Genomic DNA, 24,918 nt, shown 5'->3' with positions numbered 1-24,918 from the left:
TTGGGCTGCTTCAGGGGCTTCTTCTTGCCACCTTCGCGGCCCGACCGCAACTATACTTTTAAATGATTCGAATCTTGGCGTTTCAAAATGAACGCCCAACGCCTTTGGTCCTGGGGGCCCTTCTGCAGAGACCGTGGTCCTCCTGAGGACTGTGCTCTCTGCGCCTTTCGTCGGGTTGCCTTCCTTTCCTAGAGTCCCGTCGGAAGGAGCCCAAACCACTCCCGGACTCACTCAGCTGTGTCGCGGCTCGGGCTGGACTTGCCCATCCACGGCGGACCTGAAACCCACCCGGGACCCGCGGCCCAAAGGGGCGGGAGTCTCGGATGCCCTGGTTTCCTCCCGCCCTACTCCCAGCTGTGGGGAAGCAGGGTGTCAGGGGTCAGGATGGGTGGTGGCTGAACACCAGGCAGAAGTTCTATGGAAGTATTAGTGGGAAGGACGCCAGAAAAGAGTCCCGGGTGGGAAACGTGTGTGGGAGTTGGAAGGGGAGGACTTTCACTCCTAGGGAAAATGTGGAAAGAAGAGCAAGCCGGAAGTGGTAGCGTGGCCGAGCGGTCTAAGGCGCTGGATTAAGGCTCCAGTCTCTTCGGGGGCGTGGGTTCGAATCCCACCGCTGCCAAGTGTGTATTTTTCTTTCTTAAAACTTCTTAGTGTTAGACGTCCTTTCTTCACGCCCAATGTGGACAGTTCTAACATAGTACAAAGTCGTTCCCTATCTTCCCCTCTTTTGACTTCTGTTTACCCAGGGGCCATAGATAACTGCCCTAGAACAATGCTCAACCGAAAATAACCGCTCAAATAATCTATTTGAGCAGCCAGTATATTCTAGGCCCTGCGGATGCAGCAATCAAGTAACACGAACAAAAAGTGCTTTTATGCATACAGTCTTTATTACAAACAAATGAATAGATGTCAGATTCCTGGGAAAGCCCTTGTAATTCAATACAAATCCTGCCAGTGCCTCCGAAGGAATAATTTATGTTCAAAATAATCACTGTTCTTCCTCCAGCCTCTCTGCAGCGCACTTTGTGTTTGGAACCCTAGTTATTCAGACGCGAGAAGAGGCTCTGGAAAGCGCCAGCACCTCGTCCCGCAGCTGCCGGACACATCGCACCAGCGCTAGGTGACTTCGCCCCTCTGGGCGGTTTCGAGTTCAGCTGCATCCAACACCTCTGTGGCTTGGGGTGGGCGCTCTCTTTGAGCAGATCCTCGTGTCTCTTTCTCATCCTCCAGGACTTAGCTTGGAAATTGTTTCCGCCCTATCTCCCCCTCTCCCTCTTGCCAGCTCCAAGTTCCTTGCCTTCATGGAACTTACAGCGTAGTGGGGTTCATGTAATAGATAAGTTATTGCCCAAATATGGTTGAGTCTCTACCAAAAAAAAAAAAAAAGTTCTCTATGTGAGGACTTTGAATGAAGTTCCAGATTTAAGAGAATTTGTCAACCTAGTAGGTATCTCACAGCATATCATTGTGGTCAAAACTCCTTAATTACTGAGACTGGACAATTTTTCTGTGTTTGGTCATCATCGTTTTTCAGTTTTCTGTGAAATACTTCATGCTTTTTGCCTATTTTTGGGTTGTCTTTTGCTTATTGACTCATAGGAGTGTTTATATTAAGTTGAAACATGTTAAATTGCCACTATTCAACCTCTTTGGCAATTCATGGGATTCAACATAAAATATTTTAGATAATAATTTGCCAAGTATATTTGTTCCAAGTATCTTTTTCATTTCATGAGAAAATTGTATTTTCACTTTCCTTATGGTGATTTTGAAAAAATAATTCTTCATTTTAATCTAGTTGAATTTATCAGAAAATTAAATTACTTTCCTTAAAATTAACCTTTTTTTTGGTGTCTTGTTTGAGAAATATTTTCTTGACCTAAGGGCATACAAATAATTTCCAAAACTTACTTGTAAAAGACAAAATTTTACCTTTTACAGTCTTGGCTATTCTTGGCCAAGAATTACACATATTTTTTTAAATTAAACTTTTTATTTTATATTGGAGCATAGTTGATTAACAATCTTGTGATGGTTTCTGGTGTACAGCAAAGTGATTCAGTTATACATTTTTCCATTTAGGTTGTTACATAATACTGAGCAGAGTTCCCTGTGCTACATAGTAGGTCTTGTTGGTTATCCCATTTTAAATATAGCAGTGTGTACATGTCAATCCCAAACTCCCTAACTATCCCTTTCCCCCACTCTTCCCGCCTTGGCCAAGAATTATATTGCATTTCAACATAAATTTTAGAATCAATCTGTCAATTACCATAAAAACGCACCCTTGGGATTTTTACTTAGGTTGCAATGAATGTATAGATCAATTTTGGGGAGAACTGACATCTTTATAACACTGAGTCTTCCAATCCATGAAGAAGTATAGTCTTAGACAAAAATAGCCAAGTCAGTCTTGAAAAATAATAACAAAGCAGTAGGACTTACCCTACAGATGTCAAGATACTTTAAAGCTATAGTAATTAAGCAGTTTTGCATTGGTGTAGGGCTAGACAACAGACCAATGGAACAAAGGCCAAGATGTCTAGACTCCACCCTCACCAACCCATCTTCAATATGATCATTGTCTTCCTATTGCTATGATCCTGACACCAGCTTTAAAAACTCTCCATTAACTCTCAATCCCATAGTAAGAAACCCTAAATTGAACTCCAGGAATCTTATGATATTTCCTGAACATTTAGAATGAACATTGTGAAAAGGCAATGAAGAAATTTCAGATATTTTACCTGGTGGAAAGAGAAGCTTTTGTCTTGAAATTTTTGAAGGACTACCTTGTGAGCAATGGGTTAATCTTACTCTGCAATTATCCCAGGGCATAGAACTACAGTCCATAGGTAGGAGCTAAGAAAGACACTTCTGTACATTTGTGGTTCTAATTCTGAAATCTGTATTTTATCACCCTTTTAAAAACTGAGTGAAATGGGCATTCTTTACTTCTTCTGTACAGGTAAAGTGAAAACAATCTCATGGTATCAATGTTCATGGTGAAATTTTTCTGTCTTTCCATTTAGAATTAATTAGGCTTAAAAAAGTGAGTTTTATCTGGTGATTTTTCTAAGAAATAACTAAATCAACAACTCTTGTTTTAGTAACTTCACAATTAGAACTACAAGAATCTTAGGGTTTCAAGAAACACTAACATGTTTGATTATTCAACTGTGCATCTGATCTTTGAATTCCTTCTACATTATGCCTGTCTACCAAACTTACAACTGTATAGCAGAGTCTATTCCACCTTAGGATCCCTTCTAAATGATTTTTTCCACAGGTAAAATATCTGAAACTCCTTCAATGTTTTTTTTCATGATGTTCATTTTAAGTGTCCAGGAAGTATCAAAAGATTCCTGGAGTTCAAGATAGTAATTTGGGATTTCTTACTGCAGGACTGAGAGTCAGTTGGGAGTTTTAAAAGCAGCTGTACACCTAAAACAACCAAAATATTGTAAATCAGCTATACTTCAATAAAAATAAATAAAATTTTTTTAAAAAGCAGGTGTCAAGATAATAGGAATATTTTAGGGAGACAATGGTCATGTTGAAGATGGACTGGTGAGGATGAAGTCTAAAAGTCTTCTATTTGGGCTCAGTACAGAGGCTTCTCAACTTTCACAGAGGAATGTCAGGCTTGCCACCCCTTCCAGTTAACTGGTGTCTGAAGAACATGACTCCCTGATCAATAACACAAAACATCAACACTCCAGGACTGTCCAGAATTTAAACTGGAATTGAAATCTTGCCAGATTCTGTTAAAAGACTGACTGAAGAAGTGACTTGAAAGGATGCACTGGAGGGTTCTCATGATGGGCTAAGGACTTTGAGTCCAAAATCCAAATGAACCTCATGGCCTGTGGGTAAAAAAACATCCTGAACATGTGTATACATTTTCCAAAAGCATATACATGCTGTTGTAATTAACAAAACCTCAGATTTTCTAGGAGAACATGACAACATTTTGCCATCGAGCATTAAAGTAAAACTACCTGTAGTGTGTGTATGCATGGGGGAGAGAGTGTCGGTAAAATTTATTGATCATCAAATAAGGGGTCCTTGCAGTCAAAAAAGATTGGAAAAGCACTGCCAATTCTCCAGACATATCCTAAACTCTGCCCTTAAGTCACGTTATATCATCCAAAAGCCACATATACAGAGTGTCATCCTCCACAGAGACAATTTTAGAGTTATATCCTAAATGTTTTCATCTTGGTTTTCTTCAAAAAAATATATAAGAAATGGCCATATAAAGGACGTGCTCTAATTTCCTGTAGAAACTGAACATAAGAAACAATGTTTAATCTGTCTTTTGTATAATAAGTCATGTAATTCCCTTTGGAATTTGTTACTAGAAAATTGTGTATCTTGGACTCCTTGTCCATATTAGATAATGTGTAACCATTTCCCAAGATGTTTTCTGTGAAACAAGAGTCCATGAAGGTGCTCCTCCAAACAGAATTCTTTCGTCCATCACTTTGGGAAAGCAATGCTTCTTACAGTTCCTTTGTTTAAGACTCAGACAGGACATTAGCATAGTATAAACACTGAGAAGTCTTTAAGGGAATAAATATCCCCACCTAGCCAGCATTTCTCAAACTTATTATTTTTTTAAAAACATTAGCTTGTAAAACACTTTTGACAAATGCTGGGGAACCCATTGCTCATCTCTTTACCAGTCAGGGAACTTTGAACTAAATTTAATTCGCAATTATGGTCATTATGTTAATTAAGTTGACACACATTTGCATCCTCTTCTAGGATTTTCAATTTCTATTTTAACAGCCTTATTGCATGTGGGTATTTAATTTAATTCTGTCTGAAGTAAGGACCTGTAACATTTGTAAGAGAAAGGATAGATGTTAGACACTGAAAGACTTGAAAAGATAGATATAAATTTACTAATCTATTTGAAAGAGCATTTCATATATCATGCAAACAGATACAGCAAATATTTAAGAAATCAACATCTTGAAGACCTTTTAGTGTATTTATAACAAAGTGGGTCAGGCGTCATGCTTTTTCCATACGTACACTGCTGCTTCGGCAGTGTATACCTGACTTCTGCTTATCTGTAATTTTAAAATCTGCCCTTGCCCTGCCTCCGTTCCCCCACTGAATCTCAGCAATTCTGATCCGTTAAGGAGAAGTACCATTCAGGCTTTAAGTTAAAGCAAAACTTGCTAAAGATGATCAATGTTTATCAATTAAAAAAATGTTCTGTGCTGAACTGAGGTATAGCTTCATATCCGAGAGATGTGGTGCAGGATAATGGAAATTGCTCAGGTAAGTCTAAGCATTCAGTGGGCATTTGTTCAGAATTTACTAGTTAAGTGATCTACAGCAGGTTTCTTCATCTTTTTATGCCTCAATTTCCTCATCCCATAGGGATGTTGTATGGATTAAATGATTAAAAATTGTAAAGAATAATGCCTGGCATGTGTCAAGCACTAGTATTTAATATTACAGTACTATTATTGACAGACAAAGCCTTGGAAGTGAATGTGCTCACTGAAGAGACACTGAATAGGAAGGTCAAGGACAAAGGCTTGGTGGGGTCTCACAATTACGGGGTCAGGGAACCAGGAAGAACCAATACAGGAGACAAGAGGGACCAGTGTAAGAAGTAGAAGGAGAAATGAGAAAGTGTAAACACCAGAATCACTACCCTCAAGTGTTGGTTGTCAAAATATTGATGAATGAAAAAGTCTGAGAACAGGTTACCGGAGAGAGGGATTTCCCATTCTCATCAAGTTTGTGGGTTCCCCACACTCTATGTTTTCTTTTCTTATGTCCAGTAAGATTTGAACTCACTCTGAAAGCTTTTCCACACTCCTCACATTCATAAGGTTTCTCCCCAGTATGAACTCGCCTGTGTCCAATCAGAGCTGAGCTCTGACGGAAAGACGTGCCACACTCACTGCAGGTATATGGCTTCTCACCAGTGTGGATTCTTCTGTGCTGCCTCAGGACTGAACTATGATGAAAGGCCTTTCCACACACCTCACATCTGTAAGGCTTCTCTCCAGTGTGGATTCTTTGATGATTGGTCAAGTTTGATTTCCCACTGAAAGCTCTACCACACTCTGAACATTTATACGGTTTCTCTCCAGTGTGGATTCTTTGATGGATGGTAAGGCAGTGCCGATCCTGAAAAGTTTTCCCACAATCCCCACATCGATAGGGCTTCTCCCCAGTGTGTTCTCGTTCATGAGCCCTGCGTTTACAGTTATGACGAAAGGCTTTCCCACACTCCTTACACTTGTAAGGCTTCTCTTCAGTGTGGATTCTTCTATGTTTGGTGAGCTCTGCCTTGCTGCTGAAGGCTTTTCCACACTGAGGGCACCCACAGTGTTTCTCCTGAGTGTGGATTCTTGTGTGTTTGCTTAGGTCTGAGCTTCGGCTGAAGGCCCTCCCACACTCACTGCACTCATAAGGTCGCTCCCCAGTGTGGATTCTTGTGTGTTTGATGAGGTCTGAACTCCCGCTGAAGGCCTTCCCGCACTCCTCACACTCATAGGGTTTCTCCCCAGTGTGGCTTCTGCCATGGATGATAAGGGAATGCTTAAACTGAAAGGCCTTCCCACAGCCACTGCACTCATAAGGCTTCTCCCCAGTGTGGATGATCTGATGCATCCTGAGACGGTTCCTGGTCTTGAAGGCCTTCCCACAGTCGCTGCACTGGTGAGGCTTCTCCCCACTGTGCGTTTTTTTATGTCGGCAAAGAGCTGATCTACTGTTGAAGGCCTTCCCACACTGGCTACAGTTAAAGGGTTTCTCCCCTGTGTGGATTATCTGGTGCATAGAAAGCTGATTTTTCGTCCTGAATGCTTTCCCACACTCATTACACACATAGGGTTTCTGGCAAGAGTGAATTCGCTCATGGGGAATTAGGTCAGAATGCCAGATGAAGTTTTTGTCACACCTGGCACATTCATGGAGTTTCTTTTCTGTAAGAACCCTATATGGAATACATTTTGAGTTTTTTCTAAGTACCTTCTGGTTCTTTCCTTTCTTGAAGGTCACTTTCTCACAGCGTTCTTTCTCTTCTCTCAGTTTCTCCCTCATAGGTATTTCCCATTGATTCTCTAATTTGACATCTTGTACACAAACTTCTCCAACCTCTGGATCCTGGGAAACAACTTTTAGGAGACTTTTAAATTTCACCCAGCAGACTTCTCCATTTTCAAAAACTGCCTGTTCTGAACTTGCCTTCTCATTCTCAGGCCGTGTCTTGGCTGCTGATACTTAAACAAGAAAATTAAAATGTCAGATGTTCAGAGGAAAGGAAATAAGTGGGCTGGCAGAGGTGAAGCAATGGCTAAGCTGTTGGAAGAGTAACTGACTTTCCCATGCTTGAAAAATCACTAACATTATGGCAAGGTCAAAATAGGCTGAACTATTGTAAAGTACTAAGATATTTAAAACTGAGTAAACTTCACAAAAATCCTTCCAAATCTACTCATGCTCTAGAATCTCTTAGTTTAGTGAATGACAACTTCATACACCTAGTCACCTAAGATAGGAAACCGGAAATCATCTTCAACTTCTCATATGTACTCACTAACATTGTATAAATGTTAACCTGTGATGGGAGCTGCAAAGCAGGGGCTCAAGTGCCAGCGCAGCCTCCTTTTTAGGGGTCTGTCTGCTTTGCTTCTGAGAGTGGGCCCTGGAGAGCCATATTTCTGTGGTGTAACTCCACCCATCTGGGTAGGGCAGATTAGATCTGGGCAAGACCTGACCCAAACCAGGACAGATTCTCTCTTCATGAACTTTGGAATCATGATGTGAAAGCAGGTAAGGCCAGGCTCTGAAGAGAGCTAGAGCTTTAGCACTTAAATTTGAGAACCAGTGGTGGTGGGATGGTATGTCGTGTAGGGGAGGGAATGCTCTGCCATCGGGACTGAGAAGCAGAGAAGATCCATCTGCTAAGAAAGGAGAATGAAGCAGACCCACAGTGTAGCAGAGAAGACAGCTGGAGAGTGGGGCCTGATGGCATTCCAATCCCTTCTTGAGCCTCATGTATACCTGCCCTTAAGTTCCCTGACACACCCTGAATAATAAATTATTTTTCTTTTGGTTAAGCTAGCTGGAGTTACTTTTTACAGTTGGTAACCAGAGTCCAAATCAATTTCTTATTATCTCTTAACTCTATCCCGTCTCCTTTACTTCTACTGCCAGTGCATTCTCACCAGCTAACTTTAATAACCCTCAAATGTCCTTTAGTCTGCCTCCCCTCTAATCCAACCTCTACATCGCTTCTAGATTATTCCTTCTAAAAGTCAAATCTAATCACATCACTCCTTAGCTTTAAACACTTCAATGGCACTCCATAGTTAACCAGACAGAAAGGAAGTAAAGTGTAAAGTCAAGAGCCCCAGTTCACTGTCTGGGTTCAAATCTTAGTTCTGACACCTAATACCTGTGCAAACTTGGGAGGATGTTGTAACTTCTCTCAGTTGCTATATCTATAAAATGGGATCTAGACTATCCACAATAATTAAATGAGTCAATGTATGCAAAGCACTTCCAACACCAAAATAAGTACTTAATCAATCTTAGCTGTTATTATAAGAATAAAGTTAAAGGTCTGCAGTTTATCAAAAGCTCATTCAATTACGATCTTGCCCCTGTCTACTGCTCCTGTACTTTTCCCACTGGCTACTCCAAGTCCTTGGCTCTGGTCACACTGAACTATTCACAGTTCACATTCTTTTACTCCTCAATACTTTCCTACTTGTTATTCCCCTCTGCCCCTCCTTCAACTAAATGACTTCACTTATCCTATATAACTTAATTCAGTTGTCATTCCTTCTGCAGTCTTCTGGTCCCCAGGTCAGATTTAGGTGCTTCTCCTCTATGTTTGTATATACCAGGTACATATCCCTATCTACATATCCCAAGAACTCCCACCATACTGTCCTATATAATTATTTACTTACCTGCCTTCCCCACTAGAAAATAAGCTTCCGTAAGTCAGGGCTCGCCTATATCTTATCTGACTGCATATGATAGTTGCTCATATGTACCTGGCATATGATAGTTCCTCAATAAATGTTTTTTAGATGGAAAGAAGGGAGGAAGGAAGAGTAGGCATTGTGGACACAGCAGCTGGAGTTGGCCTAGAAACAAAGGACAAGTTTTTTTTTGAATGACAAATACAGAAAATAGCTTGAATGAAGAGCTGGTAATATTTCATGACTGACTAGATAAGAGGTTCAGGGAATGGAAAGACAAAGTAAGAAAGAGGTAGAACCAGATATAGAACTAGGGAGAGCTTAATGAAGAGACAGCCTTGGAGGGAGAGATGAATTTGACTTTAGATAGGTTGCTTTCCAGATGACAATGGGATATTCAAATAAAAACCAGGAGTTAGAAACATGAGACTGCTGCCCAGGAAAGAGGTAAAGGTTAGCATTATCAATGTGGCAGGCATCTGCATCAGAGCTAAGAGCTGAAGCCATGAGAGAAACTAACTAACTTCACAATAAGAGAGAATAGAAAAGGCAAGGGTCAAAGTCTCAAGTCTCCAAATGGGGGAAGTTCCTAAAAAAAAAAAAGAAAACAACTGGAGGCAGAAAGGCAATGCTCTCTGAGCACTGGAGTAAATGATACACAGAGGGGAGATGAATTGTCTGAGCCTTTTTGGAGGACTAAATTGCAAAAAGCCTGTATTAGATAGGTTGCAAACAGCCAATTGGATAATGACAGAATAATTATCCAAACAGTTTGTCTTCTCTGACTTAAGATTTCCTAAATAGATTTCCTTCTGGGCCCTTCAGGATGGATGACCCACCACTAAGAACATTCTATAACCATTCTGTCACACAGAACACAAAAGGGGACTGACAGCTTCTCTGGCACTCACCTGGGTGGGGGCAGCTCAGGAACTCCCTGTCCTGTCCATCCTGAACACAGAGCTCTGCCTCTTGCTCCAGATGGGAGATCAAAGGAGGTTTAGGAAATGGAAATCCTGGTTGTAGAGAAGGAAGAAGACAGTGTGTAGAGCAACAGAGAACTGTGCTAACGCTTACCTTGACCCCGCTGTTTGCACATGGAAACAGGAAAGAAATGTCCATTTGGGTAGAGAAAAGGGTTTATTCAGGGGTCTGGTAACATGTCAATGAACAGGTCTAGGAAATTTCTCAGAAAAGTCAATACTCAGAAGGGCAAAGAAGGAGATTCTGGGAAATAGTCAGTTGGTTGTATTTTCCCTGTTCTTTTTAGGAGGATGGGAGTCTGTAGAGGGAGGTTAATCTGTTTTCAGCCGCTAGGAAGGAGCTCATGACTAAGAGCTGAATACAGAGCACTTAATGGAAAATGAGAGGACTGAGGAGGCGAGAATCCAGGGAGAACAGACGTTAAGTGTCTCCTTTTCACCCAGGGAGAGTTTCATTGCAAAGAATCAGAAAACAACTAGGTTAGCCAGAAAATTATCTTGCTATGTAACAGGGGCAACTCAAAACTAATTTGGGGGAACATATTGATGATATGGAATGAGAGCTCTGATTTTCAATATGAGACCCCATACACATCAATAAATAAAGCAATTAAAAGAAAAAGGAAGGGAGAAAGTACTAAGCCAAGTACAGGGAAAGTCCTTACCAAGTGATACCACGTTTCCATAATTTTCCAACATCACATCTTTATAGAGGTGCCTTTGAGCATGGGTCAGACACTGCCACTCCTCATTACTGAAATTCACAGCTACATCCTCAAATGTCACTGCCTCCTGAAACAATATGTCCCTGCTGTCCTGGAGAAAACTCCATAGTTCCCTCAGGAAACAGAGGCAGAAGAAAGGAATTTGTAGGGAGGTTTACAGAAGTGAAAGGCTGTTACTGTTTCGTGTATATTTGGGGATGAGGTGAAAGGTAGCATCAGCTTTCAATAGCAAAAAATAACGAAAGAGGAAACAATCCACAAATGGTTTGTCACCCAACAAAGTACCCCTGATGAGAGGGAGCACGTGGACTTGGGAGGTGCATAGCCAGGGAAGGCAGTGAAAATAAGGCCACATTTAGGAGGCAGTGATATATTTCCAGGAGGGAAGGAAGGGGTCTTAGCTCACTTGAGACTGGCTCATCAGTATGATTTTTGCTCCTGGCAGGCTTCCTTGGCTTCCATCTTCGGCAAAGGCAGGACAATGAGGAGATGGCAGAGCTGAGAGAAGAGAAATAAGCCAAGAGTCAATTCAGCACAGTGTTGAAACCTTCTGCTTTCATCCTCTCCTCCCCAAATGTAGAAGCTTCCGAAGCTCTAACCTAGGGATTAAGTCTACTGCATTACAGTATCCCCCTTCTCCATTATTCCTCTAGTCTCAGGTTCCAGTTTGGGGTATCAGGCCCTGGCCAGCAGCCAAGCCGACTGTAAGTGCGTTCTTCTTCTCTCTCACCTACTACACCTTTTTCTCTGGTCTCTCTTCATCCTAGAATACCTTACACCCTCCCCAAATGGCCCAAATCACTGACTCCCAGCTTATACGATAACCTGGCTTCCTATATTAGAACGTTGAAGTCACGTTGTCCAAAACGACTTGGGGTGGAGGTGGAGGGAAAAGAATGAAGGAGAGGTATGGATCAGAAATATCCAGGGATAGGCCCAAAGCTTTTTTCTTTAGGTAACTTAATAGCTGGTCAAACTCAAGTTAGTTTACTAGAAAAAAATTTTCCCTTGTTCTTCTTAGAGAAAAATCACTTACCTCCTTTGATTCTGAGTCTCTTTCCTGTTAATTCCCTAGTATTAAGTGATTCCGCTTCCCCCCAACTGCCCTCCCAGCATAGCAGATCACACACAGCTTTTAAAATGCAAAAGAAACTTTCTCAGAGTGTACACGTGACTAGGTATAATTCATATGGATTGGGCAAGAAGTACAGTTTCACATTACTGATTAATGGGGCCCTGTTTTATTCCTTGCAATCCAGCTCAGCCTCTCTGTAGCTCCAGTGTTTATGGTGGTTTATCTTTCTTGATAGTCATCAACATATTCCCAAGTCCAAGACCATTCCTTTCTGGTCTGAAATCATCTACTGGTAAGTCTCTAGGATAACCCTTTGGCCTCAGGACCCCAAAACTATCATTTCAATTTTACCAAAACCTCAATTTAGGAGTAAACTGGCTTCTTTCCACAGAAATAGGCCAAGAAGACTTTTCTTTGGTCTAGGCCACCCTTAGCTTGTGATCAAGAACAGGCCTGTGTTCAATCATTGTGGGTTCCACACAGTTTTCTCACTATCTCCTCTGAAAGCCTGTTACTTTATAACTCTTTGTCTCAAAAAGTTCCCAAACCACCTGGAAGGCACAGAGCTCACAGCAGATACATGTTTTGCTCTCAAATGTTCCATAACAGTTCTTTTCCTTATAACATCAATAAACTTAAACCTCCTAATTGGGTTTTTTTCAATCAACATTTTATAATGAACATTTTCAAATATACAGAAAAGTTGAAAGAATTGTAGAGGAAACATCCATATATTCACCACTTACATTCTACACTTAACATTTTGCAATATTTGCTTTATCACGTATCTGTCCATCTAACTATCCGTGTCTCTGTCCATAAATTCATTTTATATTTTGTTGCATTTCAAAGTAAGTTGAAGACATCAGCATACTTCACCCCTAACACTTTATGATACATATCATTAACTAGAGTTCAATATTTGTTTATATTCCTGCTTCTGAAGTAAAATTTACATACAGTAAAATGTATAAGTCTTAAATTTTTGACAAAGCACACCCTATCTAACCCAAACTCTCCTCCATATACATCCAATTGGATTTTTACCATATCTTCTTCATAAATTAGGAAAGTTTTGTTACCTTGTCATGGCTTTTTTTCCCCTAAGTGTTCATCACATTAAAAACTGTTTTTAATTGTGGTAAAAAACATATAATATGAAATTTACCATTTTAACCATTTTTAAGTGTACAGCTCAATAGTGTTAAAAATATTCACAATGTTGCATAATAGATCTCCAGAACTTTTTCATCTTGCGAAACTGAAACTCTATACCCATTAAACAACAACTCCTTATTTTTCCCTCTCCCGAGCCCCTGGTAACCACTTCAGTGATTTTTTTCCCCTAGCCTCGCTGAGGCTTGTGGAATCCTAGTTCCCCAAGCAAACCTGGCCACGGCAGCAAAAGTTCTAACCACTGGACCGCCAGGGAATTCCCCCCACTGTAGTGATTCTTAAACTTTATTTTTTAGCCTCAGAATTTGAAAGGTCAGTTTCTGCCCTCAAGTTAAAAATGAACTTGGGGGAATTCCCTAGCAGGAATTCACATGTGGGAGAGAGTGAAAGCTCTGGTCTCTTCCATTTCTGAGGACACTAATCTCATCACTGGGTCCCCACCCTTATGACTTCATCTAAACATGATTACTTCTCAAAGGCCTCACCTCTAAATATCATCACATTGCGGGGTGGGTTAGAGCTTCAACATACGAATTTTGAGGGGACACAAACATTCAGCCCATAACAAAACTATTTGTTAAAGCAGTGTATAGATATTATCCAGGGTGAGATTAACTCATTTACATTTTAAGTAACTGTAAACTTTATGGCCCTGAAAATCACCTATAGGAAGAGAATTCAAGATCTTTTGAGAAAAAGAGGACTTGGATACTCAGGTCAGATGTGAACCATAAAATTATGTATATTTTAAAAAATGAAATAAAATGAACAACGAAGTTAAGCAATATTCATTATTTTCTACCTCTCCTAAATTTGTGATAAATATGTCCTATATTATTAATTTTCATTTATGGTTACCTATACAGTGGAAATTTCAAGATTTCTCTTCTGGAAGTTCCAATAATATGCTTAGAAATTCATTTTACGTATTTTTTCTTTGTAGGTAATATATACTAAAAGCCTATTTTTGGAGTGTCCAGGGTCCTAGTCCTCTAAAAGTCTGTGCCTTTCAGGGTCTAATTTTATGACTCCAGAATTGTTAAATACCATCAGCCACTTCTATACAAATCTTATCCACTTTTCTCTTCATATATGCCACCAAAGAGCATTTTTAAAGCCCAGCCCCACATTTCCCCATCTTCCTTTATTCTTCTCAAAGCTTCATGACAATACCTTTTCTCCTTCTTTTGCCATCGCTTTATCTTCTATTTCTCAGGTATACCTATACTTAATTTAAAAATCTCAGGGTTAACACAGGTACAGAAATAAAATTACCTACACTCAAATTTTACATGTTGGTAAAATTGTGGTTGGGAGGAGTTACTGTATTATACCACAAGTTTTATATGTGCAAATATTCATGTACACATATGTAAGCTACTTATCATACATAAAGTTGTACATATAATAAGTGAATGAATACATTCAATATCTTTCATAAATTGCTTTGAAGAATCTTTTTTTATGAATCTTTATTTTTTTCCAAATTTGGTTTAAGATGAGGGTAGAAACCTAATAATTTAGTTCCTCTCAATACCGAGACAAGCCCAGTATAGAAATAACAGATTTCCTATAAATACTCAATAATGAGCATATTTCCAGGCCCCAGGAAGCATCTCCCACTTAGTCTGTGTCCCTGCCCCATTTTCAGCTGCCAAAACTCCTGCCACAATACCCTGTGTGCATTACCTCTTTCCTGCAGGAGCTTGGTATCACGGATACAAAGCTGGTTTGATGGTCCTGGAGTCTCATCTGATACCACCACCTATTGCAAGGAAAAGAATGCATTTGGAGAGGTTATGGAGGGATGGAAAATGTAGGGGAAGCTGCAACCAACTATGAAGTTCTGTTCATGGAAATCAACTCCCAGAACTACCAAGAGGGGTGAGAAAATCAGGGACTCAGTCCCTGATATACCTTATGAAAAACAGAAATGGCATCCAATTGTTCTATAATGTAAAATGATCACCAGGCCATCCAGGAAAAAAAGTATTTTGAAGGAGAACACTTCCACAAGGTCAATCCAGGCCCACCACACTCCCACTGCTTTCCTCCTTTCTTGGGCTCAGTTCTTCCTCTTTGTGATATAGTGCAGACACTCCTCTTTTTACCTGCTGCATCTTTTTACCCAGCTTTCTTTTCCAGTCTTCTAACACTGTCCCGGTTTCTTCTCTGCTGGTTGGATCCAGCTCCCAAAGTCAATCGTGGCTTTGCCTGGACCAGTTTGAAGTGGCTCCAGTGGATACCAGCCTCCTTTCAGGGATTTAAGCCTTGGTGGTGCCAGCCAAAGGGCCTCTCCTGACCCACAGGGCAGCTGCTTTTTGGCTTGATGTGTCAAATACTGCCCTGGATTTGGGGTTCATCAGCAGTACTAAGCTAGTGGTAATCCCATACCTTATTTTCCTGCATATTCGATGAAGGGAGGAGAAAAGAGAGGAATGTGACCAAAGCAAAAAGAAGGAATCACTGAGAATCTGAGGTATCTATGGGAGATGAGGGAGCAGGGGAAGATAAACTGAAAATGATAATATATCCAGAATACAACCTCCACTGCCACTATCTTGTCCCAAGCCACCATTGTCTGCATTGCCCTACAGTATTACGTTAGCCGTCCAGCTGGTCTCCTGCTTCTATCCTCAATACAACAGAGTAGGCCATTTAAAACTTAAGCTGGAATTATTTCATCTCTCTGCTTAAAACCCCTCAATGGGTCCATCTTACTCAAAATAAAGAGTAACATAAAAGGCCCTAAAGAATGTGCCTTTTGAATCTCTCTTGTTCATTCAAAATAAAAGCTTAAGTCCTTACAATGGCATACAAGTCTATAGGGTGTGCTATTACCTCTCCTACTATTCTTCCCCTCATTCAACCCTCTTCGGTCACACAGACCTTTCTCTTCCTTTTTAGGCACATTTCCATTTTAGGGCCTTTGTACTGGCTGTCCCCTCCACCTCAAGCTACCCTCACAATGAATAATCTTGCTTCCTTCAACTGTTTGCTTGTACATAATCCTCCCAAGGAAACCTACTCTAGGTCCCCTATTTAAAATTACAGCCTACCCCCTCCTTCAAATCCTGACATGCCTTACCTTCCTATATAGCACTTTATCACTTTCCAACATGGTGCATAAGTTAACTTATATTCTTCCTATTGTTTATTGTAGATCTCCCCTTCACTAAAATGTAGGCTCCCAGGCTTTTGAGGGCAGGGATTTTTGTCTATTTTGTTCACTGCTGTATTCCCAACTTCTAAAACAGTGCCTGCACCAGTAGGCGCTCAGCTAGAAATTGGCTGAATGAATGAATGTACGAGTGGATGCTGGGGAGGAAAATAAATGAAAAAAAAAAAAAAAAAAAAAGGGTAAGAGGCTGCTGAGAGCCAAGAAGAGAGGGAGGGAGTTAGGAATGCAGGAGGAAAAGGCCCTTGTTTGGCAGGAACCCGCGGCCGTCCCCAGCTCCCGGCGGATCGGGCTCCAAAGCCCCGCCCCGTCCCCGCCAGCCGTCCCGGGCCCCAGGGAAGGGGTGTATTTAAGTGAACCAGGTGGTGGTGCCAGGATCCGCCCAGCCGCACCTCGGCGGGTTCGGAGACACCAGTGGCAGCTTGGGAGCCCCTCGGCTAAAGTCCCGTCCCACGCTGGCTGAAGACACAGACCTTCCTGCCGACATTCTCCTCTAAAAATGAGAAAATAGAGAAACCTATTCTAGCTCCACTTCCTAGTCCTTCAATAATCATTTCCGGTGACTTTCTAGGAAACCTCAACTCGCTGGTCGAGGAATTTCCCTAGAAAGCCTCCGCAGACTCCAAACGTGTTATTTCCTGTTCTTCAGAATGCATCTCTTAAAACAGAACCACAATGTCATTATCCCACCTAACAAAATTAAAATAATTCCTGGGTACCATCTAATACTGAGTCCATATTAAAATCTCCCAAATATATAAAATACGCTGGTTTTTTGAATCAAGATCTAAAGTCTACATACTTTATTTGGTTATTTCTCTTAATCCTCTTTAAATTTAGATCTAGAATAGCTCCTCCATTTTTCACTTTTCCCCGCATTGAGTAAATTGGGTCAATTGTCCTGAATGTTCCACATGCTGGCTTTGTCTGTTTGCATCCTCATTTAATTTGTTTCTCTAGCCTTGTATTTTTTAACTAGATGTTAGCTCTAAAGGTTTAGAGTTTGGTTTACCTTTATGGGTAAGCATTCTTACGTGGTGCTACGTACTTCTTTTTGCTTTATATCAGGAGGCATATAATGTCATTATTTCACTTTGTGATGCTAAAATTGATCAATGAATCAGCACTTGCTAGTTGGATCCCTCCATGTAAAGCTCCTCATCAACCTTTTATCTGGTGGTTTCATCCACTGATGATCTTTGCCTGAATCAACCATTTTATTGCAGAACTGGGATTTTCTAATTCAATATTTTTTTCACATTTATGAGTTGGAATTTCTTTTTTTTTGTTTTATTTATTTTTTTTGAGGTACGCGGGCCTCTCACTGTTGTGGCCTCTCCCGTTGCGGAGCACAGGCTTCGGACGCGCAGGCTCAGTGGCCGTGGCTCACGGGCCCAGCCGCTCCGCGGCATGTGGGATCTTCCCGGACCGGGGCACGAACCCGCGTCCCCTGCATCGGCAGGTGGACTCTCAACCACTGCGCCACCAGGGAAGCCCGGAATTCCTTTTTAAACAAGGATTTTATCTCATTAACCTATCAATTCAGGGTTATTTGGTTATCCTGAAATGTCAGTTCAAACAGGAAAGACAAAATAAATGTTTACTTTTCTATTTAATTGCTAATTTTCAGGGTAAAAAGTTGTGCCCTAGGTGCCAAGGCCACTGATACATTAGCCATTCTTCAAAATGGCCATCAATGAGCACTGTCTTCGAGTATTCATACTCTTGTGTATCTCCTTCCTACATTTTACCAGGGTTGGTTTGTGTGACCAATTGAGTATGGCAGAAATGATGTTATGTTACTTCTAATATTAGGTAATAAAAGAAACTGTGGCACCCCAGTGTTCACTGAAGCACTGTTTACAATAGCCAGGGCATGGAAGCAACCCAAATGTCCATCAACAGAAGAGTGCATAAAGAAGATGTGGTACATATATACAATGGAATATTACTCAACCATAAAAAAGAACAAAATTGTGCCATTTGCAGAGACGTGGATGGACCTAGAGACTGTCATACAGAGTGAAGTAAGTCAGAAAAACAGATATCGTATATTAATGCATATATATGGAATCTAGAAAAATGGTACAGATGAACCTATGTGCAAAGCAGATATAGAGACACAGATGTATGGACATCAAGGGGGGAAAGGAGGGGTGGGATGAATTGGGAGATTGGGATTGACATATCTACACTATTGATACTATGTATAAACTAGATAACTAATGACAACCTACTGTATAGCACAGGGAACTCTACTCAATGCTCTGTGGTGACCTAAATGGGAAGGAAATCCAAAAAAGAGGGGATATATGTATATACACAGCTGATACAGCAGAAACACACACAACATTGTAAAGCAACTGTACCCCAATAAAAAAAAAAGAAGAAAAAGAAACTGTGGCGTCTATCTTGGTCTCTCTTTTTTTCCCTTTCTCTCAGATCACTCACTCTAGGGGAAGCCAGCTGCCAGGCTGAAAAGTGAGACCCAGGTGGTGAGGAACTAAAGCCTCCTGCCAACAGCCATATGAGTGAGTCTCGAAGTGGATCCGTCAGCTCCCTGTCAAGCCTTCAGTTGACTGCAGCCTGGGTCAACATCTTGGCTGCAACCTTAAGACAGAACTAGAACCAACCCCTAAACTGCTCTCAGATTCCTGACCTGTAGAGACTGTGAGAGAATAAATATTCAATATTTGATTCTAAATTTGGGGGTAATTTGTTATGCAGCAATTGGTAACTAATATTTTTTGTTGTTTCCTCTTTCTGAGCATCATTAACTCATGGATTTTTAAAGAACATTCAAGGAATCTTAATCAATTGCACTTTTTTTTTTCTTTTTCTTCTTGATGTTCAAATGATTCCATCTTTGGCCAGTGGGAGTCCCTTTATTTTATTTCCTGTGCCCTTTTCATCTAACTCTAAGAGTCTTTGATGGTTTTCTTGCCTTCTGGCAGCACAAGATATTTCAGGCTCATTTTGTATATTTCCTGCTCCAGACCTGGAATCAGCCATTTCTCCAAGGAGTCCTGGTTCCTTTCACAGGAAAGAGTGATTGCATAGCTTTGTGACTGGTCATAACTTCTTTTAAAGCTTATCAAAATGAAATAAAATTAATTATGGGATTGAATCCAGGCTAAACCACTTGGTACCTGTGTGCATAAGAACCTAAGCAAGGTATACATCGTGCCCCAGTTTCCCCAACTGTAAAATAGGTCCAGGGTGAATACCTAATTTTCGGAGTCGTTATGAGGGTTAAATGAGACAATATACAGAAATCATTTAACACATCACCTGGCATCAAATTTCATCATTAAAATAATAGAATTGCAAGTCTGAAAGATACCGCAGTGATGACCAAGTACAATTCGTTCATTTCACACTTGAGAAACCTGAGGGCCAAGAGATTAAAATTTTGTCTAAAACTACAAAGGAGGATAAAATTAGAAGAGAAACTAATGACTCCAGAGTCTTGGATCTCACACTTGGGCTATTTTGATAAAAAGCACTCCCTCCAGCCTGATCAGGGCTTTTATTTATTCAAAAACAAAAGAGGTTAGAAAGTACTAGGCACATTAGTTATAAAATGGTATTATGGAAAGTTCATCAATCTTATGTTCTGAAGACCTGAGTCCTGGCTCTGCCACTCACTAGCTTGATATTTTGGTCAAGTCATTTAACTCCTTTGCATCTCAATTGCTGCATCTGTAAAACAGTAACAATAAATCCTTTAATCTCAGCTCACTGTGAGAGTGAAAGTACTATATACGGTTTATGAAAGTGTCTGGCTCACAATAATTGCTAAATAATGATCATTATATAAAAAAAATTCCTTCAATCCTCCAATTTAATACAAATGTATTCTTCTCCTCTAAAGGAAATTGGGTTTTGATTAGACTGATCCCTAAGTCCCTAATTCTGAAACTGAGTTCAGTGAATACTGCACAAAGGCACTGAGCAAGAGGCTGCAGGAAAGATGCTATGCATGGTCACCCACTCTTCAGACTGTAGTCTTTCTTCCTGATATCAATCTACTTAACAGTACTAGAGTCCAGTACACATATACTCACAGGGTATATTTATGAGAGACTTTGGTATAACCTTTGCTGATTTGAAGATACTTTACTTCCACAGCAGATCCTTAGTATATGACTTTAATAATCTAGTCCAATTGAGATATAATTTATTTACATTTTTCTTGGTTAACCCCAATCTCATAAAACCTCATAAATAATCTCCTAAAATAATTAATGCTGGAATTTTGCCAGGGATCCATGTCAAGCTTTTCAGCCTAATTCCACAGTTCATCTTTTTTCAGTTTTTGAAAATTTGGATATTTGCCAGTCTTAGGCATGAGTCACACTCCTTAAAAATGGCCTCCAAGGGCCCTGTGGCTAATCTGCCTGAAATTCAGGATCCTTCAAGCAATTTTATCTGGGTACGCAGACTTGCACTCATTTAAGGCAAGTAGTTACTCTTTTACTATCTCCTTGTATGTCCTGAAATTTAATTTCCTCATATTAATGTTTGTCCTACCATTCCCAATTTGAAGGTCATGATCCTTGATGGAGAAACAGAAGCCTGATTGGTGTTAAGTAATTCTATGGCCCCTCTGCTGTCTGTTGAAATTACCAAATTCATTTCCAGGGGCTTTTTAAAAAAAATAACAAACATTTCAGGCATACAGAACAATAATTAAAAAAACACTTAACATCTATCTTAAGATATAAATATTACAGATATAATTATATCCCCTTGTCTACTCCTCTCCAATTCCTCTCCTCTTCCTTCTCAGGTTAACTACTATCTTGATATTGATGTTATTATTCTGATGCATGTTTATATATTTTTAGTACATATGTGGGTAGCCATAAACATTTTATAGTATAATTTACGTTTCCCTAATTTTATACAAATAGTTTCACTCTGTACATATTTAAGTTTGAAAGGCTTGATTTGATTTAGGTTCAATATTTTTGGCAAGAATGCTTCATAGAGGTTATTATGTACTTTGTACATACTCAACTTCATGGTTTTGAGGTATATCCTTAATGAAAAATGTATCCTTAGCTCATTCATCTTATCTGTCACAGGTATTTTTCATTTTCCTGCCAACGGTCTTGTTCATTATTCTGATTATTTTTTCAGTTCAACTCAGAACTTTAGCAAATATTTGTTTTTTGTCTTTGAGTTTATGGATTTCATTTTGTTTATATTGGCTGCCTTTCTGAAATAATTTTCTTGGAGTTTCCCCTTCTAAAAAGGTTATGTCCCATAATTTTATGCTAGCCAGTTCATATTCTAGTGTAGGAAAGAATAATCTAAAAAGTATTTGCCACTTCCTCAAATTTTTAAATATATCTTTTGTGCTTATCTTAATTACTTAAGTAATTAATTACTTCTCTTCAAGTTTCTACTGCTAATCATTATACTGAAATATACTGAAAATATATTATAGAAAAATATAATACTTTAGAAATATAATATTTTGGAAAATACAGCATACATTACTTATAATGCATGCTTGTGGGTTTTCATAATCCCCAAATTATAAGATATTTAAATGTATGTGACACAGTTCTCTTTTAAATAAAGCTACTGATCAGAGGCAAATACTGATATTAGTCAATGATGCTTTGCAGCAATATTTTTTCAGAATCGTTTCAATTCATTCATTTAACAAGAACTTCTTCAGCAACTGTTATAAGAGCTTGGGATACAGGAATGAACAAAACAGTTAAAGATCTCTGCGTAGTGGAGCTTACGTTCACGTAATTCTGATTAACTCGTGCTTCCATTTTCTTTCGTTGTTTTCCCTCTTCACACGCTGAAGAAGATCAATTTCATATTCAAGCTCATCTGTTCTCCATGTGGCAACAGGTCCAAACTAGCAAGCAGGGACCGGAACCGTCCAGCTTCTCAGGGTTTGTAGTGCTGGACCAAAGAGAAGAGTCCTCCGGGGGTCCTAGAAGGGCGAGCCGCGCGTTACCATGGAGACCGCGGAATAGAAAGGCTCTGTCTGCACTTTGGAGTTCAGCCCTTCGTCTCTGAGGCGCGGGTGGGGTTTTTTGGACCTCGCCTGAGGAGGCCTTTGCGCTCCTTCGGCCCCACCGCGGAGAAGGCAGAACCCGCAAGGTCGGCGGAGAAGGTGAGGTTGCGGGGCAGGTCTGTGAGGCCCTGCCCGGGGTTCTGGCGGGAGCCCCTCACTGGCCTTCTGGGGAGGGGCGGGGCCTGCGGTCGGAGGTGGGATTGGATGATTTGGGACGTAGGAGGGCCCGCCTGCTGGAGCATATTTTTACCTCTTCTGATCTGTTTTTCTCTCCTTCTCCTCCTTCTTTAGGCCATCCTTTAATATTACAATTAAAGTTTTTTTATTTGGCAAACTGGTGAATATAGCGCTTATTCTGGGTCAGGCCTTGTCCTAAGTGTAGTATACATATTGATATTCATTCGTTTAATTCTCAAACAACCCAATGAGGTAGGTACTATCACTACCCCACTTTTTAGATAGGCAACTTGAAGCCTAGATATGCTAAAAGCTTACCCACAGTCGCATAGCTGGTAAGGTGAGGAGAGGAAACCCAAACGATATGGTGCTCTTAGGCTTTTCACACGAATTCTGAAACTCTCATCAGAGCTTTAACTTCCTTCCTCTTTGCCAGTTTCTTTCCCCGTCGGGCTGCTTGGTTCTTTTGTGATTTTTGTTGATGTGGTACTACTCCCATTCATGACTTTCCCTCCCTCTCTCTTTTTTTCCTGCCCTTTTCTTTCAGGCCAGTAACCTAAAATGCAGAGTGGAGCCACTGAACTTCACTGGTATCTAAAGCCATACTGCCAGTGGACAAAAAAATGCAGAGCAGCTCCTGCCCGTTGGCTCAAAATGTCAGTCACTGGGAGAAGGCAGTTACTTCTGTTGGGTGTTCACAGGCGTTTGGCCCCCTTGAGGAGACCTGTCCTGAGCAGCAGGCCCTGGAAGTCCTACCTGGAGAGAGATGGGACTGGATGTGGGTACGTGATTCACCTAGCAGAGAGAAGGTCACAGTAGTGATAGGAGATGAAGAGCGAGATCTGGATGGAGAAGAATGGGTAAGAGGAGGCAGTGTTTCTACTGTCGAGGGAAGAGAAACAGTGAATGATGTGGTTTTCTTAAGGGCTAAAGAAAATAGTGTCTAAGTGCCTCAATTGAGTTTCTTCCTTAACCTCTTTGTTATTGACTGTATTGATAGTCTTTAAAGTTGCATGCTTTTGTAGGAAAGACTGTGCATTTCCTCTTTTTCTAAAATGGAATGAGAATTGGATTTTCCCTTTCTCTGTAGTCCAGAGAGATTGCTCTGTCATATCTTTCCTAGGATTTTAATTTTAACATGTAAATAATCCCTTTTGCTTTTCCCTTTGATGACATTCCTACATCTAGGTTCCATCCAGTGCCCAGGAAGGGCAGAGCTTGTCATGTGAGATTTTGGCATCAGCTTTCGATTCACCAGTTATTCAACATTGGCCCATAGTCATCCAGCCTGAAAACGTCATCCCTTTTTCTTGGGTCCTGCAAAAGAGAGGTGGGGAGCTAGCAGTCATCCTGCTTATAAGGTGAGTTCTGGTGGAAAAGGAGCCAGAGCATATCTTTGAAATTATGGTACCAAGAACTGATTTTTAGTTGTTATACATACGAATATTAAAAAAAATAGAACTAAGTGAATATTGGGCTGTATTATACCTGATATATCTATGGGAGGAGAGGCCAGCCCTCAGTATTATAGGGCCAGCTTTCCTTGTCAGCCCCTTGTACATCTGGAGCAGATGCTAAACAATTCATTCATTTATTTATTCATGCATTTAATTCATGCATTCATTCATACAACATTTGTTGAATATATTTTTAGTGCCAGATAATTATTCTGGGCAGTAGAGATATAAAGTTGAAGGACGTTTGGCTCCTGCCCTCAAGGTACTTCAGTCTGGTTGGGGAAACAGACTAGGACATCTGTGATAACAGTCCAGTGTGATGAATACTGTGATAGAAGCAGGTACAGGTTGTTGTGAGAGTAGGGTCAGAGATAAAATGGGAATAAAATATTTGGCTTTATGTTTGAGTAAATGTATAGGGTACAGAAGAAAAAAGGGTTTGAGAAGCATTGTGCTAGAATGTGAGCTTTATGAAGCGAGGGACTGTAGTTATCCCCAGAACACAGTGACATATGATTCATGTTTAATAAATATCTGTTGTATGATCACTGAAAAAACCCATGTGTATACCAGTCTCTTATTTTAGGTGTCACCGCTTGTCTACAGTCTATAGATAGCACCACTGCAGTAATATACAGTGGACTATTGAACAACACAGGTTTGAAATATGTGGGTCCACTTACATGCAGAGTTTCTTCAATTGGTGCATACTACATGATCTGCGGGAGGATGTAGAACTGCGAATATGGAGGACGGACTATAAAGTTATGTGTAGAATTTCTTTTTTTTTATGGCTGAGTAGTTTTCCGCTGTTTATATGTACCACATCTTCTTTAGCCATTCATCTGTTGATGGACATTTAGGTTGTTTCCATGTCTTGGCTATTGTAAATAGTGCTGCTATGAACACGGGGTGCATGTATCTTTTTGATTATAGTTTTGTCCAGATATGTGCCCAGGAGTGGAATTGTTGGATCACATGGTAATTCAGTTTTTCTTTAGTTTTCTCAGGAACCTCCATACTGTTTTCCACCAGCAGTGTAGGAGGATTCCCTTTTCTCCACACCCTCTCCAGCATTAGTTATTTATAGACTGTTTAATGATGGCCATTCTGACTGGTGTGAGGTGGT

The 24,918-nt window shown here is 40.4% G+C and overlaps 1 protein-coding gene and 1 non-coding gene across 3 annotated transcripts; one reads left to right on the top strand and one right to left on the bottom strand.

The window, feature by feature from the left end:
* Positions 1-537: 537 nt before the first annotated feature.
* On the top strand, positions 538-619 carry TRNAL-AAG (transfer RNA leucine (anticodon AAG)). Its single transcript has one exon. It is a non-coding gene; the product is annotated as a tRNA-Leu (tRNA).
* Positions 620-868: 249 nt separating this feature from the next.
* On the bottom strand, positions 869-22,009 carry ZNF311 (zinc finger protein 311). 2 transcript variants are annotated; one of them, XM_033417046.2, is made up of 6 exons: positions 21,872-22,009; positions 14,621-14,696; positions 11,087-11,178; positions 10,621-10,747; positions 9,884-9,988; positions 869-7,259 (listed from the first exon to the last, which is right to left on the bottom strand). In XM_033417046.2, the coding sequence occupies exons 1-6, from the start codon at positions 21,902-21,904 to the stop codon at positions 5,683-5,685; spliced, it is 2,010 nt and encodes a 669-aa protein (XP_033272937.1). In that variant the 5' UTR covers positions 21,905-22,009; the 3' UTR covers positions 869-5,682. The 2 variants fall into 2 exon arrangements, with proteins under 2 accessions (XP_033272937.1, XP_049549628.1); XM_049693671.1 differs by lacking the exon at positions 21,872-22,009 and adding an exon at positions 15,043-16,629 and having other exon boundaries at positions 10,621-11,178.
* Between the last annotated feature and the right edge of the window lie 2,909 nt (positions 22,010-24,918).

This window comes from Orcinus orca, chromosome 10, assembly GCF_937001465.1.
Source record: "Orcinus orca chromosome 10, mOrcOrc1.1, whole genome shotgun sequence".
Lineage (NCBI taxonomy): Eukaryota > Metazoa > Chordata > Mammalia > Artiodactyla > Delphinidae > Orcinus > Orcinus orca.
This window is presented reverse-complemented; position numbering and strand designations above follow the sequence as displayed.